This window comes from Silurus meridionalis, chromosome 12, assembly GCF_014805685.1.
Source record: "Silurus meridionalis isolate SWU-2019-XX chromosome 12, ASM1480568v1, whole genome shotgun sequence".
Lineage (NCBI taxonomy): Eukaryota > Metazoa > Chordata > Actinopteri > Siluriformes > Siluridae > Silurus > Silurus meridionalis.
The window spans coordinates 6,060,348-6,085,389 of record NC_060895.1 but is presented as its reverse complement, the minus strand read 5'-3'; the positions used below and the strand labels follow the sequence as shown (position 1 = coordinate 6,085,389).

General features: G+C 39.1%; 1 protein-coding gene across 1 annotated transcript; it reads left to right on the top strand.

Moving 5' to 3' along the window:
* Positions 1–13,966: 13,966 nt before the first annotated feature.
* On the top strand, positions 13,967–21,538 carry txndc17 (thioredoxin domain containing 17). Its single transcript, XM_046862155.1, has 4 exons — positions 13,967–14,210; positions 16,210–16,291; positions 20,376–20,451; positions 21,145–21,538. Exons 1-4 carry the CDS (start codon positions 14,066–14,068, stop codon positions 21,211–21,213), a joined length of 372 nt encoding a protein of 123 aa, XP_046718111.1. The 5' UTR covers positions 13,967–14,065; the 3' UTR covers positions 21,214–21,538.
* Positions 21,539–25,042: the final 3,504 nt, after the last annotated feature.

Below are 25,042 nucleotides of genomic sequence, written 5' to 3'. Positions count from 1 at the left end.
GAAGCCCAATCAGCCGCTGCACAAATGTCCTGAACAGAAACTCTCTTAAGTAGGGCCCATGATGTCGCCATCCCTCTAGTAGAGTGGGCCCTCAGACCCGCAGGTGCCTGAGAACCACTGCATTCATACGCTAGAGATATAGCCTCCACAATCCAGTGGGACAGCCGCTGTCTCGACAACGGCTTCCCTTTGTGAGGGGTACGTACATACGTATGGCGGGCCCGCACTGGGCACAAGGAACTCAATCTCTCCTCCTCCTGAGATGAAAACGGAGGAGGGTGGAAAGCCAAAAGTACCGTAACGGGACATCTATAAGAAGAATCCACCACTTTAGGTACAAACGCCGGGTTAGGGCGAAAGGAAACCTTCATGAGTCCCTGGGCAAACTGTAAGCAGGATGGACTGACAGACAGGGCTTGCAGCTCACTCACACGCTTAGCAGTCACTAGAGCCACAAGCAGTGCTGTCTTAAAAGAAAGAAATTTCAGCCCTATGCCATCCACCGGCTCTAAGGGGTGATGAGAAAGGGCCTCCAAAACCAAAGATAGGTCCCACTGAGGCACTAACCGCCAAGACACCGCCGAGACACCGCCTCTCCCAGAGATGCTACGTAATCGAAAAAGTTTGCTTCTAGCTGCATGTGGTCCTAGTAAAAGTATTTCCGTCTTATCTGAGTTGAGCAAAAGAAAGTTTTCTGTCTTTCAGCTTCTCCCGTTAGGGGTCGCCACAGCGGATCCTCCGCACGTTTTGATTTGGCAAATGTTTTACGCTGGATGCCCTTCCTAACGCAACCCTCCCCAATTTATGCAGGCTTGGGACCGGCACTGAGAGTGGCTGGGGATGGTTCCCTGACCGGGAATCGAACCCGGGTCGCAGCGGTGAGAGCGCTGCATCTTAACCACTAGACCACCAAAGTTATCAAGCTTTTTTGGGGTGGCGTCCATTTGTTGCGGTTTTTAGTTTATCGAGGGCATTTTGGAACGTAACCACCGGGGGATTACTGTATTTCAACTTTTAATGACACACACATGCGAACACTTCCCTAATTTTGATACAACCTTACTTTGATTGAGAAACACATATAATAAATGAGAGTATCAATAAATTACCTGCAGTGTTTCAGCACAGCACAACCTCTTAAGTTTATCCAGTTCAGCTTCTGTTGGCATGTTTATGTTGCTTGCATGTAGGCCAGTGCATCTCTCAATGGATCTTGATTTATTTTAAGACTTTTTTTTTATTTCCAGGGTGATGTTCCACTTAGTTGACACAACCTGTGTGATTGACTTATTCCTTTGAAGATGTGCAAGTTGCTGCTATTCGATCTTGGCTTTTGCTGAGCTATGCTTGAAATAGCCCCTTTTTGCATTTCTGCATTTTGCCAAGGCGCTGTCAAATGGGCTGTTCTGGAGCGAAACTGTAATAGCTCAGTGAAGGCTGGAATATGTAGCCACCCATTTAGCTATCACTGTAGTGAGTCTATTGCTTGTGGAGTTTTCTATCCATCTCCACTGCTATAAATCTAGTATGATCTGAGTTTGGCAAGGGGAAGAAAAGCATCTGAATCAGTTGTATTGCTTCGCCATCAAGTGATATTTTAAACTCAACGTGTTTGCGGACAGATTTTGTAGACAGAACCATCAGACATCGCTTTGTATATGAATTTTCCGTTCAGAAGACCTTTTACACTCTCCATTTCTGTTTGCTGCTGCATGCTTCACTGTCCATTGCCCCATCTCCATTTCTCCAACCACGGGCTACGCACGGGCCAAACCAAAAATGGCCCAATTAATTGCGCATTAATAAAATGTGTGCCATCGAAGTTTATTCGTGCTAACACATTATTAACGAATACATTTTTACAGCCCTAATACAAATCAATTTATAAAAAATCACTAATGAAAAAGTTTTTATTTGAAAAACAAGTGGGGGTTTCCCCCCCCACATTTTTTAGAAGGTTGTCTGGAGGGCAGTGTATATACACACACAGGGAAATATCTGTATTTACTAGCAGATATTTAAATAGATATAGTAATGAGGGATCTATTTTGTGTCCCTTTGCCTTAAGGCATGTGAATATCAGAATGTGAGATTTTCTTTTATTTACTTTTAATTCTTTTACAACCAAAGTATTGGGAACTAATAACTGCTTTTGGAAGACAAGTTTTGTAGACTACAAAACTTGTCTTCCAAAAGCAGTTATTAGTATTGGTAATACAGGTAGGGATGGGCAGATCGATCCTAAAGTACAGATATTTTTTATACTGGCATTGTATCCAAAAGATCAATTCTCAAATAGAAGTATCGATCCTATCTGTTTTTAATTTGGAATATTTAAAAATTAATACTCCGTATAGTATATACATATTTATAATACTTAAATAGGACTGTCAATGGGAACTGTATCTTTAGCTGCTGAACCACTGCTTATCATGACAGCGTTCGCTCACTCGGTCAAAGCACTCAGCGCCTGAGTGCATGGCTGCGCATAATCTGGAGTTATTTCACTCCAGTTTACAATGAAGTTGCATGTTATAGTTGTCTAACAATCAATCTGCCACGCTCACACTTTTTTTATAGGCTGCTCACCTATTTCATAAATTTTTTAATGGCGCTTTCTAAGTCGGTGCCGGCTACACCGGTGGACAACCTGTCGCGAGACTGCCCAGTCGCGTGCGGCGCGCTCATTGCCGCTAGGGATTCCGATTCCTTCTGCCTTGTCTGCCTGGGTCCTAAACATGCTCAAGAAGTTATCAACCTTCCCAAAATCTGTAGCCACTGTTTAGCACTCCCGAAAAAGCTCAAAGTAGCCACCACGCAATGCGTCGACTTTGAGTTGTCTGACTTGGGGGGGGGGGAAGGCAATGCCGCTTCCTCGAACTAGGCGGTCCTGTGCCCGTCTCCGTTCGAGGATTCATTACCGGCCGACCACCATTTCTCTGATAGACCGACCGGTTCAGGGGATGAGGACGAGGTAGATCTCCTTGTCGGCTCGGATGAAGAGGAGCTCATCCTATCGTATGTGGCCCCTCAGGCTCCCTCTGCCCTGCCTTAATCTGTACTTCTGGAGCTTTGTGAATGCGCTGCCGTGCGCCTCATTATCGAATGGCCGGCTCTCCAGAATGCTTCGGATCAGGAGAGAGACATGTATGATGGTAAGCTTATTGGTACTCCTAACGGCCCTATAAAGCAGCTTTTTCCTGTTCTCCATGCATGTGCAAAACACATAGTATTGCTGGGGAGATCCGCTTGACCTGAAACACGGTCTTGCGGGTCTTAAAGTTAAGTATATGGCGAGTCTCGGCATGGGTGACCCCCCTGTTATCGAGCCTTCCATCGCATGACACCCAACCGGCCCTGCCGTTGCATTAATGCAGCAGGGATGCGATGATAAGAAGGAAGATGATGCCTCGTCAGATGCTCTCTGTGCGGCTGCCTAACACACCTGCTGCGGCCACAGTGAAGAAGCCCCCTAACCCTGCTCCTCCTGATCCTAAACATAAACGGTTGGCCTGATGCTTGGCCACAGGGGGCTTTCGGTCCGCGTTCATGGGCAGCCAGCCCTCCAGACACCTGTTCTGCCCTCCATGTTTACCTGTTCAAAAGAAGGAGGCTCTTTTTCGGCAGGGTCAGCCCCCCTGCTAGTGAGTGCCGATCTCTATTACACACAGGCTTCACTGTTCCCCGTGTCGTCCACGGGAAGGATTTGAGAAAAGTGTGCAAGCAGTGTTACCACACAGCCCCCTTCACACTCTTCTCACAAATTTAATAAAGGCTCCGGCCCCAGTGTTTCACAAACACACAAAAAAATAAAAAGTTCAAAAAGATCAAAAAGCTAATGAATCTAATAAATTTATTTCTGAGAGAGAATTTCTCTCTAGACCCCTGCATGTCACCATCTAGTGGGTGAACTAGGGGCGACATGCAGTAATGAGCAATCCGGCCGCCTGACTCTAGGCAGTCCACCACCGAATGAGTGATTCACGCAATCACAAGGGGTAACAGACTTCAGTTTGCCTGGGCACCCCTGCATTTCAGCTGAGATATTTTGTCCCACACGGACAAGAGCTCCGCTCACATTCTGAAAGATGAAATCTCATCCCTCCTCGAGAAGGGGCCGGTTCGAGTTGTAGCCCCGCTCCTAAGCAATCAGGGCTTTTACTCTCGCTATTTCCTGATCCCAAAAAGGGACAGTTTTCTCCGTACTATTCTGAGCAAACGTTTCAGAATGCTATCACACGGCTCTCTTGTACGTTCAATAAAACAGAACGATTGCTTCAGCTCAATCGATCTAAGCGATGCTACTTTCCATATAAGCATCTATCCTCCGCACATAAGACTCCTTCTTTTAGCCTACCAAGGCATGTTTTACGAATTTACAGTCCTTCCATTTGGGCTCGCACTGAGTCCAAGGACTTTCTGTCTGTGTGCAGCGACGCTGAAAACATCAGACCTCAAGATCCTGACATACATAGATTATTGGCTGATTATAGCCGATTAAAAAAATTAGATTACAGGGTATTATGGTTCGGCTGTCTATAGGCTTTCTGAGAATGAGGGCTTTCATGAAGTGGACCTTATCTCTTCATCTCAGCCCGTTGCGCGATCTTTGCCGCTATGTCACGTTGACGCACAGGTGTATGGCGGCACGTGGATGCGCTCCTCCAAGCTTTATGATCTACCTCACAAGCTGTTGGTATGGAGCAGTCTATTTTCTGTGGTTATGGGCGACTTACATCCCGGGCATTCTGAACAGGGGCGCAGACCTTTTGTCGAGGGGGAACCTACTCTATGGAGAGTGGTGCCTCCACCCTAAGATAGTGGGGCTGCTATGGAAGAGGTTCAGCCGGGTGGCCGTGTATCTCTTCGCCTTGCGCAAAAACGCCCACTGTCCTATGTTCTTCTCGCTTTAGGACGAGGATGCCCCCAAAAGTGTAGTCCTTGGTGCTCTCCATGGTGCTGGAGGTGCTGGCCCAACAGCCTTTTGAGCCCCTAGGGCAGGGGTGTCAAACTCAAATTCACAGTGGGCCAAACTCAATATTTATTCAAAAATTTACTGCAATTTTGCATGTTTCCCGTCTCTCCAGATTTTAAACCATTTCGTATTTCAAACTTTAGTTTTGCATAAACATTGAATCTGGAACAACCAAAGTTTAATATTATAAACACGAGAAATTGAATTTTAAATAAAACACACATCAGTGGTATTCGTTTCTTATGTCTCTCTCTCTCTCTCTCTCTCTCTCTCTCTCTCTGTAGCCTTTCGAATGACTTTTTAATGTAAATCTTTTTTCACAGGCCAACAACAAAACAACCAAAAAATTATAATAATTCCCTTTAATTAAAAAAAAAAAGCAATCTGTTAACTATTACCAGTCCATGCCTTGGAGTAAAAAAAGTGCATAAGACATCATTCATTCAAGCTCAGTTTTTACACTCTGATTTACTTTAATGCACATCTCTTCTTAGATGTGCATGCATCAATGTCTGGGGTTTAGGCCCTGGCCTGAGCTGAGTATTGAGTGAAGGTGTTCATCAGTGAGAGTCCTGAGTGGTGTTTTGTTCATCTTCATTAAAGAGAACAGTTACTCACACAGATATTTGCTGGTATACATAGAGAGCGTTTGAGCAGCTTGGATACGGAGTTGGAGCAGTGTGTCGGGGAGGAAACATGGAAACTGCGTGTCTCTGCACTAGAGAGAGTTTAATCAGCTCCATTTGGAGGATGGTTGGTGCGCTTTCCACGTCAACCACAAACGTATCACTGAGCAGTTTAAATCTGCATTTCTGGGCTTTAAAGTCTGTAAATCTCCGGGTAAATTCAGCGCTGACTAGGCGGAGTTTTTCAGCGGTCTCAACGTGCCAACGTACTAACAAAGCATTCTGGGATTTGCAGTATTAGCGGTGTATGTGCTATATACTGGTGGGCCAGCTCTAATACACATTTGATATGACCTCGCGGGCCAAAAATAATTACACCTGAGTTTGACACCCCTGCCTAGACAACTCCTGTCCTTAAAGACAGCTCTGCTTCTGGCATTGGCTTCCTTTAAACATGTCAAGTCAAGTCAAGTCAAGAGGCTTTTATTGTCATTTCTACTATACACAGTGGTACACAGTACACAGTAAAAATGAGACAACGTTTCTCCAGAACCCTGGTGCTACACTAAACAACAAACAACAAAACAACATTAAGCTAAAACACAAGTTACATAAAGTGCATAGAGTGCAACCTGGTGCAAACAGTGCAGACAGACAGTGCAGACAGACGACACAAGACAAGACACAAAACCCTATATAGCGCCGACCAGTAAACCTACTGTATACTAGATTATACAGTACTGTACAAGAAAACTGTAAAAAACTATACAAAAATCTAAACTATATCCCAGAAGTGAGTGTAAACAGTGTAGTGCAAAAAAAAATACAGCAGCAGTCGAAGGTGCAAAAACAGCATGTAAACAGTATAATACAATGAAAATCCTAAATGTGCAAGAACAGCAGTTGAGAGTGGTACTGTTAAGAATAATAAATAATAAATAAATGAATGGTGGTGGAATGGATTGAGATGAGTGATGAGTGTGTGTTAGGTGTTAAGTCCAGGAAAAAATGTTTTCAGTTCGTTACACACATTTGAGTGAGTGTGTGTGTTTGAGAGAGTTCCGTTTCAGTTCTGTGTGTTGAGTAGCCTGATGGCTTGTGGGAAGAAACTGTTGCACAGTCTTGTTGTGGCGGCCGAATGCTTGAACCGTTTTCCTGATGGTAGAAGTGTAAAAGTGTGTGTGAGGGGTGTGTGGTCGTCCACAATGCTGTGTGCTGCGGATGCAGCGTGTAGTGTAAATGTCCATGATAGAGGGAGAGATTCCGATGATCTTCTCAGCTGTCCTCACTATCCTCTGTAGGGACTTGCGGTCCGAGACGGTGCAGTTCCCAAACCAGGCAGTGATGCAGCTGCTCAAGATGCTCTCAATGGTCCCTCTGTAGAACATGGACAGGATGGGGGGAGGGAGGTGGGTTTTCCTCAGCCTTCTCAGAAAGTATAGACGCTGCTGGGCTTTCTTGGTGATGGAGCTGGTGTTAAGTGACCAGGTGAGGTTGTCTGCCAGATGAACACCAAGGAATTTGGTGCTCTTGACGATCTCCACTGAGGATCCATCAATAATCAGTGGAGATTGGTCGCTCTGTGCTCTCCTGAAGTCCACAACCATCTCTTTCGTTTTGTCCACGTTCAGAGACAGGTTGTTTGCTCCACACCAGGCAGTTAGCCGTCAGTGATTTGCATGCACTCTCAGTTCATTCCTCATGCACCAAATTCTCGTTTATAGGGATAAGGTTTTGCTCAGGCCTAATCGATGCTAAGGAGCAGTGAGGCACTGCCATGGCGCTAATTGTTTTTTGCGCTTTCACCTCGTATCAGTAGCTTGGTGAACACCGTCGGGGTGTTGAACTCTAACTTTGCCAGAGGTACCTTAGAGCGGTTACTAAGAAGTTACAATTAGTCATGGAGATTTCGCAGGCTAGCATTTGTCATACCTGAAACTTTAACAGTCTCAATAGCCCCGGATTTCTCTCCCACTCAGTTTTGATTACAACAAATGAAATAACAGGACTGTGAAGTTCAAATAAGATATTTTTTTACCTCAAAACCTCAGTCGCTTAAAATTCTTTAACTGTCCTCTTGCCGTCGACATGCAAAAATTGTATAGCCTAATTAATTAACTAATTGACTGAACATTCAATTTACAGCATCCATCTTTTTTTTCCTCTTTCCTCTTTTCTCCCGAATGCAGACCATTATGCCAATCCTGTCTCTTCACTCAGGTAAGTATATTAAACAACAGTTTCACATTTACAATTTTCTGTTACATTATCAACATTGAACACATGAAATAAGATACAACTCAAATGCAATATTAAAATGCAATGCGATAAAATAAAGTACAATAAAATAACCTTCTGTTGTGTGTGTTTCTTTTTTAAATACCCTCTTCCCCCCCGGGCTACACTTGCTATCTTGCGATTAAAAAGAAAATGATTGGTATCACCCATCCCTAGTTGCAGGGCCGTTTCTAGCATTTTTGGCACCCTGGGCAAGATTTCTCTTGCCACCCCCTTCCCATGGCTCTGCCTTCCCACCACAATGCTCCACCCCCACACCATGCAAATCATTTGCAAACTTCCATAAAAAAAGTTAGAAACATTAAATAATCATTGCAAAATTGCCTTAATTCAAGTATGTAAACATGTTCTGTATATTAAACTTCAGCCGAAAAACTGGTATGAAGGTGAATAATAAAAATGGGTAAAGGGTGAGGGCGGCAGTGAAGCAGTGGGTGCTTACTGGAACCCAAAACAACCCCCCTGCTGGTTGCACCCTAGGCTACCACCTTGTTTGCCTATATGCCTAGAAACTAAGCGGTTAGGTACTAATTATTGGAGAACAGATTAATCTTCTTTAAAAAGGTCATTTACGCCCTCTAACATTCATGTAAATTTCCACTAGAGCAGAATTAACTGTATGAAAACAGAGTAAGAATTATGAAACCCACTTTCAATCACATACTGGTGTCAGTTTAACACAAATATTTAACTTCTATTGTGCTCAAAGAATTTACTATGCCGGGTTACTAACTCGTAAAATAAACCCAGTAATATAGTAAACATGGTGTTAGATTTCATTGTTTTGCAGAGGACACAACTGTTTGTTTTAAGGTGAAAGACAGGAGCTTAATAACTTTGAGGACTATATAACTTTAAGAACATTAGACAGTGGATGCTCAGTAACTTTCTCCTACTTAAAGACAGAACTACCTCTATTAGGACTACATACATTTTATCATAAATTGGTTGGGTAATAGAAAGAAATTATTTTTTTTAAGTATTGTATCTAAATATAAGTTGCATCAAATGATAACTAGCCCTAAAAGAATTACACAAACTAGTAATACAATGATATTTATAATATTTACAAATAAGCCAAAGCAAGTTATTCAAATTTCAAATTAGTAGACAGGTTTGTCTGATCATAACTTGACTTTGATTGTCAGAAAATTAACAAAACAACAATTTTAGAAGAGTGATTTTATAATGGATACACTTGCAAAAACAATCTAAAAAAATACATGTACCTTTTAAATTAACAGGAGAACATACATTTATCATTACATTATCACTTAATGAAAATGAAGGTTCTGGCACTGAAAGAAATAAAGTGGTTAGTGAACTGAGAAAAGGAAAGTCATTTACAGACCCATCCAACAGACCTCAATCTGTTAGGTTAGTCAACCAGGTATCCTCAACCCTTATTCTGAACACTGGCATCCCACAGGGCTGTGTTCTGAGCCCACTACTCTACTCCCTGTTCACCCACGATTGTACTCCTCTGTATAACTCCAACATCTTCATCAAGTATGCAGATGAGACCACCGTGGTCGGCCAGATCGACAAATCGAACATCGGCCTACAGGGAAGGGATCCGAAGCCTGACAGCATGGTGTGCCACCAACAACCTGACCCTCAATGCCTCGAAGACTAAAGAGCTCATTGTGGACTTTCGGAAATCCAACAGCAGGAAACATCTCCCAGTCAACATCAATGGAACAGATGTAGAGCGAGTCTCCAGCTTTAAATTCCTGGGAGTTCACATCTCTGAGGATCTGTCCTGCACCAGAACACTTCAGCTCTAGTTAAGAAAGCACAACAATGCCTGTACAGTACTTCTTAAGAAGTCTCAAGAAAGCTCATCTGTCCCCAGGGATTTTAAAGAGTTTCTACCGCTGCATCATCGAGAGCATCCTGATCAACTCCATCACTGTATGGTATGGAGGCTCCACTGTGTGTGAATGTAAAGCCCTGCAAAGGGTGGTCAAAACCGCCCAATGCATCGCTGGCACCCAGCTACCGGCCATTGAACACCTTCACCACACTGCAGATGTCTGCGAAGAGCTCACAACATTATCAAGGACTCTTCACATCCCAGTCATAAACTGTTTAACCTCCTTCCATCAAGAAGGAGATACAGGAACATATGTACCAGAACCAGCAGGTTCAGGGACAGCTTTTTCCATCCACCATCACACTACTGAACTCTACACTACACCGCTAGATCACTAAAAAAACAAAACAAACCACTGTATATAACCTCTGTACTATACATGTACATACTACAAAATAAATATTTTTTACTCCTCATTACATCTGCGCTATTTGTATCTATATGTATCTTTATATCCTGTATATATATACAGTACAGACCAAAAGTTTGGACACACCTTCTCATTCAAAGAGTTTTCTTTATTTTCATGACTATGAAAATTGTAGATTCACACTGAAGGCATCAAAACTATGAATGAACACATGTGGAATTATATATGGAATTATATACATAACAAAAAAGTGTGAAACAACTAAAAAATTTCATATTCTAGGTTCTTCAAAGTAGCCACCTTTTGCTTTGATTACTGCTTTGCACACTCTTGGCATTCTCTTGATGAGCTTCAAGAGGTAGTCACCTGAAATGGTCTTCCAACAGTCTTGAAGGAGTTCCCCGAGAGATGCTTGGCACTTGTTGGCCCGATTGGGTTCAGGTACGGTGACTGTGGAGGCCAGGTCATCTGACGCAGCACCCCATCACTCTCCTTCTTGGTCAAATAGCCCTCGATGCCTTCAGTGTGACTCTACAATTTTCATAGTCATTAAAATAAAGAAAACTCTTTGAATGAGAAGGTGTGTCCTAACTTTTGGTCTGTACTGTATATATATAGTAGACTTTTTTATTCAGCTTGCACATTTCTTAAATGCCATAATCTTATAACCTTCCACTTCTGCACATTTCCTCTTCAATGCCATAGCCTTAGAACCATTTATCTGTACTTATATTAATGATGTCCACACATCTCTGCACTGCTATAGCCTTTATATTTATTCACTGTACATATGGCTACATATATATACATGCTGTAAATATGCTTATTTATAAGCACTATTTGCACGTTTGCTACATTTTGCACTTCTGGTAGATGCCAAACTGCATTCCTTTGCTGTGTACCTGTACAATGCAATGACAATAAAGTTCTATCTATCTACCTACCTACCTATTTCATGCAGCTGTTTGCTAAAAACCCACTTATTTGGAAATATATAAATAAATTAACCAATCAGAAATTTTGACAAAGTAAATGCATAACAAAACAAGAATATAAATAGAAAGGTTAGTACTGATGCTTTGGAAATTACAAATGAATGTTATACCTTTCTTTGTTAGCTCAGTAGAGGAAATTACAGTAAATTTGAATTCTGTTTGTGTATCACGTGATGTAGTAAGAAATTCTTCATGTTTTTAAATTTCTCAGGTTGATAAAGATAAAATCTGACAAATTATTAATCAATTAAACAAGTGAAAAAGCTGATGATATAGTTGGTTTAGATGCTTTCATTATAAAAAAGTGAAAGCTTTGTCATTAAAAAAAAGTTTAACATTGCTAAGGCCAATAGCACATTTGGTAAGTTTATCTAATAAAACTGATGACTGATGAGGTATGTAATAGACCTCTATTGTTCCTGTAGTCTCCAAAGTTTTAGAAAAGCTAGGGGTTGAACAACTAATGAATTATTTGGAAAAAGTTGCTAATCCCTAGGCAAATTGGATTTCGGCCAAACAGAAATGGCTATATGACATTTTATAGATTCAATAAAAGGTAGTTTGGATCAAGGAAAAGTAGTGGGAGCAATATTTTTAGACTTTAAAATGCCTTTGATACCGTGAATCATGAAATACTCTTAAATAAACCGACACAAATTAATTTTTCTAAACAAGCTCTAAGTCATAGACAGCAATGTGTTAAAAATACCAGTGTGAGGTCATTATTTAGGAATGCAAGTTCAAGGTTCAATATTGGGTCCATTTCTTTTTTGTTTATATGTCAATTATTTACCTGAATGTTGCAAGGAGGTTGGCTGTCAAATGTATGCATATGACACAATTATTTATGTAAGTGCTGAAACTTCTCATCTGACTGCAGAAATGTTAACCTGGCAACTGGTCAGGGTTTCCCAGTGGCTGCAGGATAATTGTTTAACTATGAATTACTATAAATTTACACTGTATATGATGGCTGGTGAGGCCATATTATTTTATAAATATATACAAAATAAAACATCTGATTTATATTCATTGGGTTATAGGCTCAGCATGCATATTTTTTGTTTACATAAATGTGTTGTGTAAATGCCAATCAGCTCTTAACAAGTTCATACAGGAACTTTACAATTAACCTAATCAGCAGCGATGCGCTGGAGCTGAACTCAGCAGCAGTGAACACAGTGGGGTGTTTTTAACTACTGAACTGAACCAAATGACCGCACCACGGGGTCTACATTCTAAATAAACACAAAGCCTACACCAACAACCTGTATGTTTGCACTATGAATAAATTAATAACAAGAGTGTATGTGCTTCACTTTCAATATATTTTGTTTTATACCAAGGCAAAAAGTCTTCTACCAGTACCTGTGGTACATTTTTTAATTTACTGTGATATAGAAGAGGTATAGCACACTTCAGGATATGCTTTTACATCAAAATAATATACTTTGGAGTGCTAACACATCACATCACACCTGTCATTATATCGTCCAATGTATCCTATCACAGCATACCCCAATGTATTTTTTACATAATCATAATTAAATTAAATTTAACTCTTTAACTTGTCCAACCATGATAGTGAAAAAGTAATGGCTCTGGGAAACATAACAACCTCAAATCATTCCACACAAAAAAGAAATATTGTTTCATTCGATGATGGTTTACTTCAAAAGGTTGATGGGGAGTTCATGATCACTATTTTACTTTTGCATGCAAATGTTTCTATTTTTTTCACAAACTGCTCACTGCAGCAAAAGTAAACACGCAAATGGTGGCACAGGAGCTGTCAGAATGAAAATTGTGTCATTCTTGCTTATTTTCCAAGCAATCGTCTTTTTCCTCTCTCTGCAACTGAGTGGCTCATTTTTTTCTCTCGTCTTCTGGTACTTCTCATACTGCTCTTCATGTTTAGTCGAGTAATGAGATTATATTCCTTTAGAACGGCAACTTTTTCTTTGCATATCAGACAGGTAACATTTCCATTAAACTTCATTCAAATACTGCAATGTCCATCTTTCTTCAAACTCGCTGTGTTCTTCATCGTCTTTCCTTTTTGGTTTGGAAAAAGACATTCTTCATTTTCTTTTGCAGCCAAACAATAACAACAAAAAAAGCCCCAAAACCAGCTCTCCTCTTATCAATTTTGCCTCATGCATGGATTTTATTTATTTTTTATTTTATTTTTTTGTTTTAATTTAATATGAAGGGGACACGTTACGGCAGTTTGAAACCACTGCTCTAGAAAACTCTCTTATACCGAATACACAGAAAAATTAAGCACTGATCACAAGGAAATTAAATTGCGATAATGAGAAAACAACTTTTGTTGTTTCGGGATCACTAGAAAATGAAGTCGTGATCATGACAAAACAACTCGTGTGGAGATCATGAGAAAACAAGAAAGAATAAAATATCATAATGCATGGCCTTTTAGGACTTCTGTAGATAATAATAAAAACAGGTCTTTATTTTCTTTCAGTAAAACAAAACAAACTTTCCCAAATGTAATGTCGTGATGATTTTTAAGGAAGCCTTTCTCAGGCTATTCATCACTCCAGTCCTCACATTGACCCTACTACGTCATAATCACGACTCTTGTGTCAGAACTTCCTGTGAAGGAATAAAAGAGGAAATGACATTTATTATGAAAAGTAACCGGGTTACGGAAGTTCCTGTATCTGAGTGCACAATGAAATAACCCTCTGCTCCCTGTAGGAGTGCACTACAGTTCGTGCGCACTACAAATAGCGTTTGTGTGCCCTACATAGTGCACTAGGTGGACAAGATGAAGGTATTTGGGACACAGCCCTGTCGGGTTGTCTGCATTTGTCACGTGCTTGTATCCGCCCAGATCTGCTGGAGACCTCAGAAGGTGTGCATTATTTCATACAAGAGTTGAACCTGTAGATTTATTCTAACATGGCATCGTATGAGGAAGTCCGTGTGCACGGCTATGAAGAGTTCAGCCAAGCTGTGGCTGAGAGAAAAGGAAAAGATGTCTTCGTGTATTTCACTGGGGATAAAGATGAGCAGGGGAAGAGCTGGTGTCCAGACTGTGTGAAAGGTGAGAAGTTCCTGATGGATCATTCAGTATCCTTCAGTTCAGGGGTTTAGGATTTCTGGTGGAAATGGTGCAGATTTGTGGATACATGTTGATGCTGTGCATGCAAGCAGATGGTGAAGGATTGTTCTTCAAACAGGTATGAGATGTTTGTGTGCACCTCTGCTCCTGGATTTGGAATCAGAGAGTCATCCAGAATAGGACGAGTTCACTTTATGGGCTCAGGGTATCTTCTCATGTCATCTCAGTGATTTAGTTTTATTCTATTTCATTTAGTACCTGCTTTTCCTAATAAATAAAAAAGAAACTCAAAAATGTTGTTGAATTGTGCAACCAGCTGTTAATCATTGTTAATTGTATATTGTTAATCATTACAAAAATTGTTTTATCTAGTATTGCCCCGAACAAACTGCGCCCCCTACTGGATGGTTGCATTATAGTCAAAAAGGGCTACTATGAACACGAATAAGATCCAGATTCAACGCTTACATCAGCCTTGTTTTGTCCCTAGAAATAGGACAATTGTCCCATTCTTTTTGGGGAAATAATCTGAAAATGTTCTGCATATTTGATTGCTTTCCAGCATCATCTATATGATTTCAGGTTTGTTTTAACACACTTACGAAAACGAAGGGGACACAACTATTACAAAAGGCACACGTTCATTCATTCCCAAGAAGGAAACATGCCAGGAAATTTTGACCAGGATGATCAATGTTAATTGTGTTGTTTTGTTTGTTTTTCCTTTCTGAAGGTGATATATTCCAGAAGACATAAACAATCTTTTAGCCCTATGAACACTATATTGTTAAAAACACTAGACTAGATGAAGTCTCACTTGGAGGAAATAAATCAGCATGTAAGGAAAAATTGGGAATGGGTTATAATTGGGTTGTAGCGTGAGGGTGCAATGGACAAAGTGCGTACGAGCTCAGTGTGTGCACGGCCCTGGGATCATTATTAAGACCTCTGCTTGTCAAATTCTATCCCAGGACTTGTGACCTTGGTGACAGATGTCAATACTCCCCTTCTGTACAGTCCTTTCCTCTGTTCAGGAGAGATTTTGATTGATGACTTAGTTATAACTGTCTGTAGTTCTTAAAAGTAAAAATTGATGCCCTGTTGTAGCAGTTGTTTTTTGGATGCTGTAGGATTTATCTTGGTACACAAAGCATTTAGAGCGTCTGGGCTTTGCATCTTTAATAATCAGGTGCCACCGTTTAATAACCGCATCTCAACAACAATGGAACAAATGATAATTAAATAAATCAGAGGAAAACCATGAGGAATTTCCAAGTAATTTTGTATTTTTTTCCCCATCTATACTAATTTAAATGGGATAAGTTTGTTGTTCTTTTTTCATTTTTTGGTTTGCTGACTATATTAGAAATAGCTGCAATACTATGTCACTTATTACATTTATAACATTTATCTGCTGGTAGAAAACGTAAAAAATGTAAAAAAGAAAATTTGTAATAAAAATATTCAACAAAAAAATTTTTTTTTTTCCAATTGTAAATACTTTTTCGGCCTAAAGATTACTAAATTTGATTGAAATATACTATACAGACACCTGAGCATAAGACTTTGTGAACATCATATTCAACATCCTTTGCTGTTATAATAACTGCCACTTTTCTGGGAAGATGTTACACTAGATTTTGGAGTGTGCTTGTGGAGATTTGTGCTCATTCAGCAACAAGGGCGATCATAAAGTCAGGTGTGAGATGTAGGGTGAGGAGGCCTGGGGTGCGGTCAGCGTTCCAATTCATCTCGAATGTGTTCAGCAGCAGACCACTCAGGATCTTCCATTGAAACCCATGTAAACCGTGTCTTCATAGAGCTTGCCTTTGTGCTTTCAAAGACATCCTATACAAATGTGTGCCCACTGACTTTGTGGTAATAGTTTGGGGAAGAACCACGTATGGCTGGAAAAAGTGCCCTCTGTTATTTAATTGAGTACAAATGTCATTTCACTGGCTTATCTTGTGTTTGTGTGCAGCTGAGCCGGTGGTTCGAGGGGAAATGGCTCATCTTCCTGAAGGCTCCGTCTTCATTTACTGCCAAGTAGGAGACCGACCATAGTGAGTAACCTGTTTAAAAGACAATGTGTTGTTTCATGTATCATAATATTTAATACACGATCTGGTTATTTGCATGCCCTTATTTTCACTATCCTGTCATATCATAGACATCTATAACAAAATAGACACAAAGTATATTTTAGAGTAATATAATAATATGATATACAGCTGAAAGGCATATAATATAGCAGCTCATCCTCAGCAGCTCATCCAACTCATTACCTTTGTTCACTGAAGCTTGACTGCATCTCATTTTTCCTTAATTTTTTCAGTCTTTGTGTGGAAAACGCACACGTACAAAACGTAAATATATTTAATCCCCCTTTTTCTCTTCCAGTCTTTTCAATATATAATACAAATATGTATCATAGACACATTTGCTATAAAACATTTTTAATTTGCTATCTTGGAAGCCGCAGTGTAATTATATACTAATTTATAATTTAATGCAAATCCATAAACCTAGTAACCCTGTAATCAACTGAGTATGGGGCAGCGTAGTATCTGCCTCAGTGGGCCTCTAATAGAGCTTGTTTCCACTTTTGACTACTAGGTGTCAAGAAGTCTATAGAAACTAAGCTTACACATCTAGGAAGGTCTTTGTCACTCAAAAGAGTTAAGTAGTATTTCTATGGAATTGCTATAATTAGTTGTGAATGAGGGCAATGGATGTTGAACTGCCCCAGTTGGGCAGCAGCTGATCTTAGGTCAGTATTAAATGTGTAAAAATTGTAATGTGTCATCAGACAATAAAAAGTATCACGCAGAAAATTTTTATTAGCAGATTTATTACACTGATCAGGTATTACTATAGCTACCAATCAGGCATAACATTATGACCACCTGACTAAAATTCTGTTTGTCCCCCTTTGCTGCCAAAACAGTCCTGACCTGTAGAGCATTAACAGCATTAACTTTTGCAGCAATTTGAGCTACAGGAGCCCACTCATTTGCACGTACGCATCAATTATGATGTCATGTCACGGTTAATGAACATGTTCGGACTCGCATTCAGAAAGGAGAGGCGGGGAGTTGGGTTAAGTGACATCAGTAAGGAGAACTCAATTCAATTCAATTCAATTCATTTTTATTTGTATAGCGCTTTTAACAATGAACATTGTCTCAAAGCAGCTTTACACAGATAATGTGGTGATTAAATGTAAATATGTTCTTTATCCTAATTAAAATTATGGATGACAAAAAAGGTCTAAACCCTCTGGAGGCCAATTCAGAAAAAAGAGGACAGAAAAAGGGGGAACATGCAAAAAATAAAGGTCTATCCCTCATCTCTTGTTATGAGGATAGTAAAGGCTAATGCATTCAGTGAAATAGGCTTACACATAGGGTACGCTGTGTTGCCTGCTGTGCTTTTACACATTGATTAACAATTCTTTTGGTTTGCATAACATTATAATTTATATTATGTAGTTTATCATAATGTGTAGCAACGAAACATTTACATCCTAACTGGTCTAGTTGGATTGTAGTTAAACTGGCACTTATTGATTTGGTTACCTTTAATTGAGGTGATGTCATAAAGGTTTTCTGTGATTGTACTGAATAGATCCTGAACTGAATTCAGTAATGGGGGAATCTCCAGTGCAGCTTAAAAGGCTCATTTAAAACATAAACAACAAGATAAAGATGTTGTATGTATCTTATAGCTACAGTTAGCCAAGGAGTTTGTATGGTTTTTGGTTCCAAGAGTTTGATCGATTGTGCACAATGATGTGCAATAAATGCTTTTAGGGTGATACAGTAATCCCGTGCTTTACGGTTCGAATCTCGCGGCCCTGGTTTACCGCACATAACTAATTTTTTTGGCTGATTTTCCCGGTCTCTCACGGATAGCACGATAGACCAAAAAACTTATAGGGAAGTGTTTTATGTTGAAATAAAGAAATTTATTCATAAAAATACAATTATTGATTATAAAATGAAGTAAAATGTTAATACAGTACAGTACCACATACATTTTTGGGGTGGCGCCCATTAATCGCGTTTTTTTTTTTTCTTTTTTTAAATTTTTTAATTGCGTTTTAGAACGTAACCACCACGATAAACAGGAGATTTCTATTTATACATGATAGGAAGCTCTCAGAAATGTATCTAAATTTGTGGACTGCTCTGAGAATATGTTTTACTCATCCAGTGATGGTAGCTGATGCAGAGAGGAGCTTTTCAACGCTAAAACCAAACATTGGGAGAAGACTTCGGGTCATGGCGCGGTTCACTCAGGGTGTCATTCAAGCTCGAACTGCCATTGCTGCTTGGTGGTACCTACCATATTTTTCGGACTATAAGCCCCTACTTTTTTCCCACGTTTTGAACCCCGCGGCTTAAACAACGAAGCAGTTTAAGCCTGGATTTTTCCTGGATTTTTCCCGGTTTCACAAACTTCAAGCCAAAAAAGCATATAAGCACAGACAGGTTTCCAAAACTCGTGCTTTTTTATTTTTCTTGGCAACAGCGTTAAGGGTTAGTCAAAGAAACTTAGAAATGAGCATTAGAAAATAATAAGGACATATTCCTTGGTCTTGCACACATGCAGTAATACCGGCAGAATGCAGTGACGTGCTGTTCCCAAAATTCTGCTCTGCTCTTAAAGGAGCCACAACATATTTCACCCGTTACACCGTGTTACAGACACTCTCTTTCATTAAAGTCTGTGTAAAGTTCATTAGTTTCAGTGTTGACAGTGTGCGGCTTATAGACAGGTGCGGCTTATTTATGTTTAAAATAAAAATCTTTGTCAAATTCAGTGGGTGCGGCTTATATATGGGTGCGCTTTAAAGTCCGGAAATTATGGTACTCACGAACACCTACTTACAAACATGCAGTGTAAGCTTTGGCTCAACAGCAAGGAGAACGTTTTGAGGGGAATAAAGAGACTTCTGACTCAAACTTTCCACAACACCCGTGGCCTTATTTGCACAATTTCTGTGAAGTTTTGGAAAAATGTTTTGGGCTCATGATAATTTATGATATCTGTCTGACTCATAAATATAATTTTATTAATAGATTGATGTGCTGAGAGTAACAGAGTCTTTTTACATTAACTGAGTTGATTAAGCAAAGAGTCTTATGGCAAAAATGATAATAGGAACATTATAGACATAATAAATCATAATACTTTTGATACTTAAGTACATTTGAAGTCAAATACTTTTGCACTTTTACTCAAGTGAGCGTTTAAAGGGACACTTTTACTGGAGTAATATTTGTACTTCATCCACCACTGCCTATGAGCCTGTTGCCGGTTCACCACTGTTCCTTCATTGGACCACTTCTGATAGATACTGACCACTGCAGACCAGGAACAGCCCACAAATGCTGCAGATTTGGAGGAGCTCCGGTCGTCTAGCCATCACGATTTGGCCCTTGTCAAACTCGCTGTCACATATATCCCACCCACTAACAGGTGCTATGATGAAGAGATAATCAGTGTTTTCAATTCACTTCACCTCACGTCATAACGTTATGCCTAATCAGTGTATATTAAAAACAATTACAAAGTTTCAGTGTTTGGTTGCACCACCTTTAGCTGAAATAACAGTCTTTTGGGGTACATATGGATAACAGTTGTATGAGATCATTAGTCAGGGCTTTGTATATGTTTGCAAGTAAATACTAAATATATAGAAATTTTTTTAAGACAAGTCTTTTACTTATCAGTGCTGAATGCATGTTAAAACACAGTCAGTTGCAGGTGAACATGTAGCAAAAATTACTGTAATGATGTGGAGTTATTGAGATTATAATGATTAACTATCAGCACATACCTACTAAGTGCAGTTATTACTTATTCAAACAAACTTCCCAAATGAATGAGTGGATTTGTGTAGAAAAAAAATGTTGTGTTCTGTACAATAATAAGAATATTAAATAAACAACAACAAAAAGAATTCTTCAGTCACCCACCGTAAACAGCTTCTGCATGTATGTGCGTTAATGGTTCTCTGGTTATGTTTATTTAAAGGTAGAAATTAAAGTCTCTATTTTGCTTTTTACTTTCTGTTGGTTTTACGTCTTATACATATATGTTGGATATATGAAAATTGCTCATTAGTTATTATTCTCCCAGCTGGAAAGATCCGAACAACGACTTTAAGAAGACTCTGAAGCTGACTGGAGTTCCTACTCTCCTTCGCTATGGCACAGTATGTATTTTTACTTATGTTCTACTGTGAAGCTGCTTTGGGACAATATATTTTGTTAATAGAAATATAATTGTATTCATTATCTTTTTATTTTTATTAATATTTTTTTTAATTTATATATATAAATAAATAAATATAATAATAATAAAAATAAAAAGATAGTGACTACAATTATATTTCTGTTAACAAAATATATTGTCCCAAAGCAGCTTCAAAAAAAAAAAAAAAATAAATAAATTATATATATATATATATATATATATATATATATATATATATATATATATATATATATATATATATATATATATATATATTTTAATAATAATTAATAATATTTTTTATTATTAATTTATTATTAATATTTATATATTTATTTAATTTAACTAAAATTTAATTAAATTCTTTTTAATGGTGGTTTTCTTCCACATGTTGTCTCAGGGAGGCTTTCACCTCTGGGGACAAACCTATAGGGATAAGGTTATAGTGACAAATGTAATAAAATGATCTTTCATTTTCTTAATTTATGTATTTATTTACAGTTGCTCATTGTTAAAAGTGCTATACAAATAAAATGTAATGACATAATGAAAGACGATATTAAATTACACAAAATCACATTCATTTGATTAGAACATTGTGTAACGAAGCTGTGGGTATAAATGACAGTAATGTATTGCATCTTTTTTCTAGCCGCAGAAGCTGGTGGAGGAACAGTGTTTCAAACCCGACCTGGTACGGTTGATGTTCACAGAAGATTAATGCCTCATGCTGGTGCTTAATACCTACTGTAATGTTATATTCAAAAGATTTTGATTTAACATTGGTCTTTTTTAGTGCTTCGCTCCCATATGATCAGACTCTGTGTGTGTTCACTGTGAGCTATAAAGCAAAGTCTTGTTCTGTATCTGAAATGTACTTAAAGCCATGATTGTTTAGAAAAAGCCAGTATGTGCTTACAAAAGTCTTACGCTTTCAGCCGTGACAATTTCCTGCTCAAACTAACCACGGAAATTATGCACTATTATTTGTGAAAATAGGATGTTGACTGTAATTGTTTACAAAGTAAAATAAACAGTTGATGGTACAGATTTGTTGCTCAATCCTTTTCAACATGTTATGAACTATTAACAAATATGCAATAAGTTAAATAGTTCAGTGTTTGTTACATGTTCAAAAACCTTGAAGATGATTTCTGAGTTTGTGTAAACTGTTAAATGACGGCAGAAAAGAAAACAGAATAATTATTATATGGAAAAGTAATAGTGGAGAATATGTAAAATATGTTGTAAACCTAAAGGCTCTGCAATCAGCAACTAATGGTCTTACACAGTCAGCTTTATAACTGATAATAAAAACCTCTTCAAGGTAGCGATCAATACTATTATTTATTTTGATGCAGTGCCAGTTCATTAAAGGGGAAGGTTTAAGTGAACAGAAATTGCCAAATGCACTTTATATGTCCTGAGAGAAAAATGTGAGTAGTACTATGGTAGGTGATTTGAATCGGGATGCTCAATACACAGAAGACATTCTCCTAATTACACAGCTATACACAGCTCGATACAGTGTGTATATACACAGTGCAGAATGAAAAAGAATGCTGATGTGCAGAAACACTAAAGACAAAAACGTCTATAGTGCAGGGGGGCTGGTGGTGCATGTGTAGCATTGTTACCTCACAGGTACAGAGTCCCTGGTTAGATTTTGAGCTTGGGATATAATTTGCTTTGCATGTTTCTCACAATGCAGATACAAGCGAAATTGCCCTGAAATTAAGTTGCTGCCCTGCAATCCATCCAGAGCGAATTTTCACGTCCTTTGCCTATTGGAATAGGCTCCATATAAGAGACAGGAAGTAATGAAGTACAAATGCGTTGTTTCTGTACTTAAGTAGATTTTTCTGGTATCAGTACTTTACTCTATCAGTAACTTTTTACACAAATATCTGTACTTTCTACTTCTGACCTTTTCAAAACAGGATCGTTACTTCAGTTTTAATCTATTTGTTGACATGAGCAATATTTTTTCTTGATTTTGCATGGCTTTTTCAATCTATCACTGGTGTATCATTTCCTGGCTCTCACACACTACAGACGTAGGCTAGTTTACGAAGCTAACCACGAGCCCAGCAGAATGCAGCAAGAAGTCTGGTGCTGACGTGGATGAGACAGAGGGAGTCAGTGATGCAAACATGACTGAGAACAGAGACATTCCTGATCACCTAAACATTATCATCTTTTCTCTGCTTGTGTTCTATATGGTGGATGGTCAGCCTTGATACATTTATTAGTTAACAAAAATTTTTATTATTTTGTATTAATACATTCAAATGATGTGGTCCAGTTACCATGTTAAGTACATGTCAGAGCCCAAACTTTCAAACTTTCAAACTTTTTTTTTTTTTTTTTTACTGTGAAAAAGTGTAGTCAAAACTTTAACTTTTACCAGAGACTTTTAAAACATGAGTATCTGTACTTCTATAAGAGTAAAGATGTGTGTACATTTGGATCTCTGCAAGTGTTTTTTTTTTTTGTTGTAATAAAAATTTTAACTAAAATGTAACCCCAGCAAAACAGAACCGCTGGTCATCCCAGGTGATTCATCTCCAGGTCAGGATCTCAGAATGACTTCATAACTTCAACCTTGTTTCTCCTTTACAACATCAGAAGGATTCGACCATTTCTGTCCACACAGGCTGCCCAGGTGCTGGTTCAGTCTCCTGTTATTTCCAGACTGGACTACTGATACTTTTTAATAACAGGTCTGTCTCTGAATGCTATTCGTCCAATGCAAAGATCCAAAATGCAGCTGCTTGACATGTTCAATCTGCCCAAGTTCTCCCACACCATCCCACTACTGCTCTTCCTCCACTGGCTTCCAGTAGCTGCACGTATCAGATTCAAAACACTGATGCTTGCTCACAAACCACAAAATGGTTCAGCATCATCTTACCTCAGAGACCTTATCACTCCTCGCACTGCACCACGCTGTCTAAGACCCTCCAGCACTGCTCGACTGGTACCACCTTTTTTCATGGTAAGAGGTAGGCACACCTCAAGGCTCTTTTTTGTTTTGGCACCGAGGTGGTGGAATGAACTTTCCCTAGATGTCCAAACAGCAGAGACCCTAGCTATCTTCAAGCAACGGGTGAAGACCTTCCTCTTCCTGAGACACTTAAACTAACACTTTTTCTGGTTTGCTTTGTCTTTTACAAAAAATAAATAAATAAAAAAGAATCCTCTCAACAGAGTTGTAGACTGATTTATCTGAAGTTTGTAGTCTAGAGTACCAGTGGAGATTGATTCATTAATAGAGACACAAAGCACTTATGTCACTCTGGACAAATTTAAAATATACAAACTCTGTGCTGTAAATTGGGCAAGAGAGCATGCTGGAAATTGGTGCTGTGGAACCTCCAGACCATCCTCAAATGATGGTGACAGTCCCGTCCTTAAGATTCTGGACAGGAAAGTGCTTAGGATCTGTAACTGAGGCATTCAGTTGACGTCCAAAAAAAAAAACTGCACAGCCTTCATTTTGAGGCTTCTCAGAAAGAAGAGAGCTTTTTGAGGGACTTGGGGAAATTTTCATATTAACAATTGTGTAAGAAATAGTTTTGGACTACAGACAACTTGCCAACATACTGAAAGTTGTGGAAAAATTAACAGTTAACACTGATGCTCAGCCAAACCCTCCAGTTCTGCAGGCGCAATTGGCGAATATTACAAAACATCACGATCATTTCTGTCAATTTGGAAATGTTTACATAGTCTATATGGCAAAATATTTGTGGACACCTGAAAATGACGTTAATGTGCTTATTGAACATCCAATTCCACATTAATCCCGTTTTAGCTCTTACCAGTACATTTTGAAACGTGGCTGTGGGGATTTTTTTTGTTGTTGTTCAGCCACAAGAGCATTAGTGAGATCAGACACTAATATCTGGGGTTGCATTTGGAATTTCATCCATGGTGTCTCAAGGTCATCAAGGTGTTTAGTGTGAGGTCAGAGCTCTGCGCAAGACACTTTTCCACTCCAAACTTGGCAAACTACATCTACAACTACAAGGTAAAATGAATTGAGATGCTTTGGTCATGTGCAGAGGAGGGACATGGGGTACATAGGTATAACAATGCTGAGTATGGAGCTGCCAGGCAGGAGGAAAAGTCAATGGCCAATGAGGAGGTTTATGGATGTGGTGAGGGAGGACATGGTTGGTTTGGAATGATGTAGATGACAGAGCAATTTGGAGACGGATGATCCGCTGTGGTGACTCCTAAATGGGAGCAGCCAAAAGATGAAGAAGAAAAGAATGTGGTCTATCTTTTTGTTCATTAAATATTGACAGTGTTTGGGTTTAGCTATTGTTTAATTTTGTCCCCTTCTATGATTGCATTTGACATGAGAAAGTGCTGTGGGGAAGCTGCAGTACCAGCATGCGCCGGTAGGTGTCCGCAGTTTGTCGCGTAGTGTTAGAACGCAATATAACCTGGAAAAGAGTTGGAATTGTGAGGAAACTGCAGTACCAGCATGTGTCGCCAGGTGTCAGCAGTGTAGCGTGTAGTGTTTAGAGGGCGGTATAAGC